This window comes from Zalophus californianus, chromosome 7 (genome assembly GCF_009762305.2).
Source record: "Zalophus californianus isolate mZalCal1 chromosome 7, mZalCal1.pri.v2, whole genome shotgun sequence".
Classification (NCBI taxonomy): Eukaryota; Metazoa; Chordata; class Mammalia; order Carnivora; family Otariidae; genus Zalophus; species Zalophus californianus.
The window spans coordinates 83,069,143-83,076,263 of NC_045601.1; the positions used below are offsets into that span (position 1 = coordinate 83,069,143).

Genomic DNA, 7,121 nt, shown 5'->3' on the forward strand with positions numbered 1-7,121 from the left:
CGAGTCCCATATCAGGCTCCCCGCTCAGCGGGAAGCCTGCTTCTCCCTCTCCCACTCCCCCTGCTTGTGTTCCCTCTCTCACTGTCTCTCTCTCTCTGTCAAATAAATAATAATAATAAATAAATGAATAAAATCTTTTAAAAAGCTGATTCTTTAAAAAAAAAGGATTTTCATTTCAGTGGCTATGTTCCCCTGTGTAATATTAGAATGCTTATTAACTATTGAAATGCAAGTTTTTCACCAGTTAAATATATTCAGTCCAACTTCGTAAGACATTTCATTTAGACATGAAATTTGACAAGAATACAGAGTGTTCTGGAAGTAATACAGCTATCTGTTGAAAGAAGCCACTTAAAAATGTGTAACATAATAATAAACCTCTATGAAAATGTTTCCGCAGGTATGCTGGTATCCTCCTGGGCATCACAAATACATTTGCCACTATTCCAGGAATGGTTGGGCCTGTCATTGCTAAAAGTCTGACCGCTAATGTAAGTAGATAATTTGCTTATAAACTGCAAAGGTCTCCACAGTTCACTTAAGCCTGCACATCTGTGTCAAAATTGAGCATATTTTAATTAAGAGTAAAATTCTGAATGTTTATTCTTACACAGCTCTTTATGTCAACAAAAAGCTAAATGCCATAATGGACAGGAAAGTATATTTTCAAAGAACACTTTTTGGTTTTTAGACAAAACAATAGAACTAAGTTCAACGAAGATGTTGTAGCTGACACCACACAAGTACTTAAAAGTGGTGATATTATACAAGATAAATAACTTGTGTCTTTGGTTTGAACAAAGAAGAACTTGCAGTGTAAATTCATTCAAGAAGTGGATCCACAGGTGCACCTGGGTGGCTCGGTCGTTAAGTGTCTGCCTTCGGCTCAGGTCATGATCGCAGGGTCCTGGGATCGAGCCCTGTGCTTCTCCCTCTCCCACTCCTCCTGCTTGTGTTCCCTCTCTCTCTGTGTCTCTGTCAAATTAATTAATTAATTAATTAAAAAAATAAAATCTTTAAAAAAAGAAGTGGATCCACAAAGGTGAGGTATCAGGAAGTCATGTGGGAGTGAGTAAGGAACAGGGAAATGAACACCGCTGGGAGGAGAAGACTCGTGAAGACACGGTAGATGTTTTCACATATTGAAGGACGACCACACAGAACATGGTGACTTACTCTTGGCAGTTCCACAAAGACAGATGAAGAGAAGTAATGAGGACATAATAGGAAAGCTCTCTGCTCCAAGCTGTCTACTATATGGAATGGGCTGCCTTATGAGTTAGTGAGCCCTGAAACAGTCAAACACGGATCGATGGGCATTTCATGAGTGATTATTAATATGCCAGATACTGAGGATCCAAAGGCAAAATGACAAGCTTCTACACTGTGAAACGCATCATTTAGAGATCACACATAATCGAATAGTTAAAGTACAGTGACAAATGCTGCAGAAAAGAATGAGTGCAGAGTACTGTGGGCATAGGGGAGAGAGCACGCAATTTGTGAGGAAGGAGCCCTGGAGGAGTGAGCCGGGTGTGGGAAGGGCACTGAGCCTCCGAAACACTGTGGGCCCAGGGGTGGTCCCACCTCCAGCTGGAAGGCGGTGTGGTGCCTCATCAGTCAGCAGAGACTCAGCACTGTGCAAGTTGCCCACAATGTGTAAGAAATAAAAATAAATGACCCCCAACTCCAATTTTCTATTGTTTAAAAAAATCTAAAGCCTGGTGAAATACAGTTTTCAAGAGGCTGACTTAAACCTCTAAGAGACTTAATTTTCTCTTTGTCTCTGTGATCAAATTAACACCATCTAATCCTTAGAATTTCAGAATATGCTTACAAACATTCTTACTACCAAATACACTGATTTCAGATGTATAGGTGTTCACCACAGTGAGTGTTCCTATTTCTTCTCTGCTCCCACCATTTCTTTCTTTCTTTTTTTTTCTTTAAGATTTATTTATTTAAGAGAGAGAGATCATGCGAACGGGGGGTGGGGGGCAGAAGGAGACAAGCAGACTCCCCACTGAGCAAGGAGCCTGATGTGGGGCTTGATCCCAGGACCCTGAGGTCATGACCTTAGCTGAAATCAAGAGTCGGTCGCCTAACCGACTCAGCCACCCAGGCACCCCTGCTCCCACCATTTCTAATTCCTTACTTGAATGAATCCGAGCCTCCTTGTTACTATTTTCTCTCACTTAATAGAAAGGGACGTTGGGAAAGTTTTGTTTTGTTTTGTTTTGTTTCTAGAATTCTGTGTCTCAATATGGACACATCAGAAATGTTTAACCTTATCTTCATGGAGCATTGTGGCAACATAGGAACCTAAGTAAACCATGGGTACCTAAGTAAACCATGTATTAATTTCACTTATTATGGATAATTATAGAATTTCTGCTAGAGATATCTGGATTCCTCAGTTAAAGTCTTGAAACGTTTGTAAAGTGGGAACCGAACTGGATTTTGGATATGCTATCATAGCATTTGTTTAATGTTATTAAAAGGATATTATTTTTTAAAAGGAAAACACAGGGGCGCCTGAGTGGCTGAGTCGGTTGAGCATCAGACTCTTGATTTCGGCTCAAGTCATGATCTCGGGGTGATGGGATAGAGCCCTGCATCTGACTCTGCGCTCAGTGTGGGGTCTGCTTGGGATTCTCTCTCTCCCTCTCCCTCTGCCCCTCCCCCTGCGCGCACGTACTCTCTCTCTCTCTCAAAATAAATAAATAAAATCTTTAAAAAAAAAAGGAAAAACACACATTTGCCTTTACAATTGTAATTGCTCACAGTTAAAAATTACTGCACTGCCTCAAAAACTTTGCAGAATGAGCAGAGTACAAATAAGTAACACATTGTTAGCATATGAAAATGTTACTAAAATTACAATGGATTTCTAAGATTTTTTTTCACCAAGACACATGCGTCTCAGATGAGCATAACTTGACCAGAGAGTGCTCTCTTTCTCCGTGCTTTTCCTTTTTTCCTAAACGAATGACCTCATACTAGCTTACTAGTGCCTTGCCTTTTTCTTCCTCGTTGCCAATTCCCCTGCTTGTTTTTTCTTTTCTACCTGCTGTAGACATAGCATTCTGGTTACACTGACATTGCAAAATCCAAAAAATGGTTGTTTAAGTTAGTCACATGACCCAGAAATTAGCTAGCTGCCTGATGTTTTTATACCACTGTACTATACACTAAACAATTGTGTTTTGTTGATCTCTTAACTGGCGAATCCCATCCGTGTCCTGTTTTGTGGGCCATTCAGAAGCTCTCTGTGCCAGGCCTCAAACTTGAAATTCAAAGTCCATCTTAACTCATCCTTACTTGATCTGCCCCTTATATCTCCCACCTAAGAACTTGGAAGATGATGGGCAAGCATACTGCTTTCCTAGTAACATATGATTGAAAGACATGTCACATGTTTTAGTTTGAATAAACCTGAGTAAACTTTGAATAAATGATCCTGAAAAATACACAAATCCTAAGTATACGGCTGGATGAATTTTCACAAAGTTAATCCAGTCGTGTAACCAACACCCAGTCAAGAAACAGAACGTTTACCTCTCTTGCAAAGCCTCTGGGTGCTCCTTTTTGCCATTCCCCTTTCATCCTGCTAAGAGGAGCCACTACTCTTGACTTTAACACTATGGATTAGTTCTGTGTAATTTTGAGCTTTTATATAATGGAATTTCATATAATGCAGTCATTCAGTACGTACTCATTTGTGTCTGGCTTCTTCTGCATAACATTTCGTTTGTGAGATGCATCTGTGTTGTTTTAGCTCATTCATTTTATTTGCTGTATAGTATTCCATGGAACAAATATAGCTGTTTCATTGTTGATGGACATTGGGTTGTTTTCAGGATGAGGCTTTTATGAATAATGCTACTGTTGTAACAGTCTTGTGACCCCACCTTTTCTATAAAGCGGACTATAAACAATTTTTTTTCATGTGCACGTTTTTCTTTCCCCCACAGAACACTATTAGAGAATGGCAAACAGTTTTCTGTATTGCTGCTGCTATAAATGTGTCTGGTGCCATCTTCTTCTCGCTATTCGCCAAAGGTGAAGTGCAAAACTGGGCTCTCGATGATCGACATGGACACAGAAACTGAAGGAACCAATAAATAATCCTGTCTCTATTAACGCATTTTTGTTTATCATGTAACCTAAAAGTGCCTTTGATATTTTCAATGTGTATGCATTCTACATATAAGAAAAAATTGGATGAAACTTTTAAGGCTTGTAATCATGAAATGTCACAACTTGCCAGATTAGTAAAATTAGCTATTTTTAATCATTAATAACATGTATCCTGGAACTTAGACTTGAGGGTCACATATCTGGCTGTAAATCAGGCAATATAAAGTAGGGGCGTTCTATTTATTTTTAAGGGGCATCCTTGAAGGAATGAGCGGAAGTGGACCCTTCTATCCCTTTGCTTAATTACACTAGATAATAATTCTCAGGTCTTGGTCAACACCTGTTTTTGACCACTTTGCTCATACAAATTATGTGTCGGCCACAATCCCTGACACTTAGGGCTCAAATGGTAGCATCTCCACGGAGCTGCCAGCCATGGTATAATTTGGCCTGGCAACCACACGGAGGGAAGCATGCCCAGGAGGCTGCCAAGCATTCCCTCTCTGGCTTCAGGGACGGTGCCCAGCATTTATCAGAGGCAGCATCCAAGACCAGGGTCAGCGCCAAGTCTTCAGATGGCGTTCTTCCCCTGGGCGCTGTTAACGTGTCGAGAAAGCCGCAAGTAGGCCCGGGCAGCAAGATCCACTGCCGCAGTCTCACAGATCCTCATGATTTTCCCTTCCCAGCAGACTGGAATATTGATTGGCATGTAACCTGCAAGAGAACGGTGTGATGCCCAATTAACCACAAATAAAATCATCCTTGATTAAAACTACTTTCACGTGGATTAGAATATAAATTTCCAAGTCCCTGTGTTCTCTGGGCTTCGCCAGAATAAGTAAAACAATTTTAAAACTCACATTTTTTTTCCTTTTGTCTACATGTAAGCTTCTGGTTGCAGTTGAAAGTTGAAGTGACTTTTATTTGGCCCCATCACCTACAACCAGTGGTGGAATAATCCTTACTTGTGGTTCCTGAAATCATGTTTTCCAGTTTTTCCCCAAACCAGCTTCCAGTGGCTTTTGAGCATGCTTGGAGGGCATTTATGTGATTTAAAACTTGATTTATGTTTTGTTATGTTTGTTCAACACTACCTGTAACATTTTAAGTAAAACTGATACATGTAATATGGTGTGGATACATTTCTATACATTTCTTTTTTAATTTGTAAATAGCTTTAAGTTGCTATGGTGATATTTCTTTTATGAATCATCAAAATAAACATTTTTGGGTTGGTTTTTGGATCTGACAGTCCTATGGTATTCTCTAGTGTCTCGAGTGGCTATTTGACATCTCTGCTGTCCTCCTCAAGCTACCAGGCTACCTCCACGGGCCCCTCCCTGTGCCACCACCAGGCCAAGGAGACTTAGGTCATCTAAGGGAGACAGCATGAGGAAACTTTTGCCATCAACCTGCCCTTCCTAGCTCTGCAGAGGGCCCTGCTCTTCTCCTGGAAGCGTATGCCTACACCACAGATTGTACCCTCTCCTGCCTCCTCTAAGATCTTGATTTAGTCATTCCTCTGTAATTTGGTTCTTCAATCTCGACCTCTCTTCTCTTTCTTTTCTGTCTCAAGGACACTCAAGTCTTCTCTAGCCTTTAAAAACAAAAATATGAAATTCTGGGATGCCTGGCTGGCTCAGTCGGTTAAGCGTCTGCCCTCAGCTCAGGTCATGATCCCTGGGTCCTGGGATCGAGTCCGGCATCGGGCTCCTTGCTCAGCGGGGAGCCTGCTTCTCCCTCTGCCTGCAGCTCCCCCTGCTTGTGTGCGTGCGCTTGCTCTCTCTGACAAATAAATGAAATCTTAAAAAAAATTAAAAATTAAAAAAAAATATGAAATTCTTCTGGGGACATAAAACCACAGATACATACAGAGTATCTTTACCATGATATTCAAGAAACCAGAAACAGTGGTTATGTAACTCTGGAGAGAGAAAAATAGGCAACCAGGGGTAGGAAGGAGAACTAATTTTTACCTTACCAAATGTGGCAGTATAACTTTTTAAATGAAAGCATCGTTTAAAGAAAAAAACAAGGGTGCCTGGGTGGCTCAGTCAGTTAGGCGTCTGCCTTCAGCTCAGGTCATGATCCCAGCGTCCTGGGATCGAGTCCCATGTCGGGTTCCTTGCTCTGCGGGAGCCTGCTTCTCCCTCTGCCGCCCCCCCCAACTCATTCTCTCAATCTCTCTTTCTCTCTGTCGTGCTCTCGCTCTCTCTCTCAAATAAATAAATAAAATCTTAAAAAAAAAGAAAAATTCATTAAAACAATTAAGAACTAAAGAAAGAAATAAGAAAAACACCTGTTGCTCAAGCTACTGTGTAATCACCGCCATGCCCGCTGGACATCCCCAACTGGCTATCTTCTCTACACTTGGGACTTCTTTAAATCCAGCCTCTCTCCCCCGCTCCCACCCCACCCCCACACTAAAACCCACTCTTCCCACCACTTTCCTTACTCTCGTTAGGAGCTGTTCCCCAGTCACTTCGACTCATTTTTTATTCGGTCCTCCTCCATTCTCCTTCACCCCACCCCCAACACAGTGTTTTTTTAATCCCTCTCCCATCTTCTAAATAAGATCTCTGTGAATTTTGTTTCCACCTGGAATAGAAAAGTTAAATGGTCTCATTGCCTGGAGTCTGATCTTCTGTCCACCTTCCCACCCATGCTGGGTTATTGGTCCCAACACACCTCATCTGCCTGATCAGGATGCTCCCCGAAGCTGAAGCCCCTGGCTTCCCGTTGCCTACCTAGTAAACTACCCAGCAGCCCACCTTCCTAGGCTGGCCTCCTCTACCCTCATGCCCCACCACACTTGGTCGCAGCTACACCCAGCTACTTAACTCTCCCCCCACCCGTTCTCCATTGTCCCTCCCCTCCATGCCTGTACCAAATTCATTCCTTGGACCTGAAAAGTCACTCTTCATCCCCACCTTCTTCATGGCCCTTGACTTCCTCCAATCTCCCTGATCTAGATGTGGTCT

General features: G+C 42.0%; 1 protein-coding gene across 3 annotated transcripts in view; it reads left to right on the forward strand.

Moving 5' to 3' along the window:
• The window catches only part of SLC17A5 (solute carrier family 17 member 5), a 53,007-nt gene extending 47,616 nt beyond the window's left edge, over positions 1-5,391 (forward strand). For 2 of the 3 annotated variants that reach the window (XM_027603626.1, XM_035728670.1), the window contains 2 exons: positions 401-491; positions 3,975-5,391. In XM_027603626.1, coding sequence (XP_027459427.1) covers positions 401-491; positions 3,975-4,112 — 229 coding nt within the window. In that variant the 3' untranslated portion in view covers positions 4,113-5,391. The remainder of the gene's footprint in view (positions 1-400; positions 492-3,974) is intronic. The other variant, XM_027603628.1, reaches the window with a different exon arrangement.
• Positions 5,392-7,121: the final 1,730 nt, after the last annotated feature.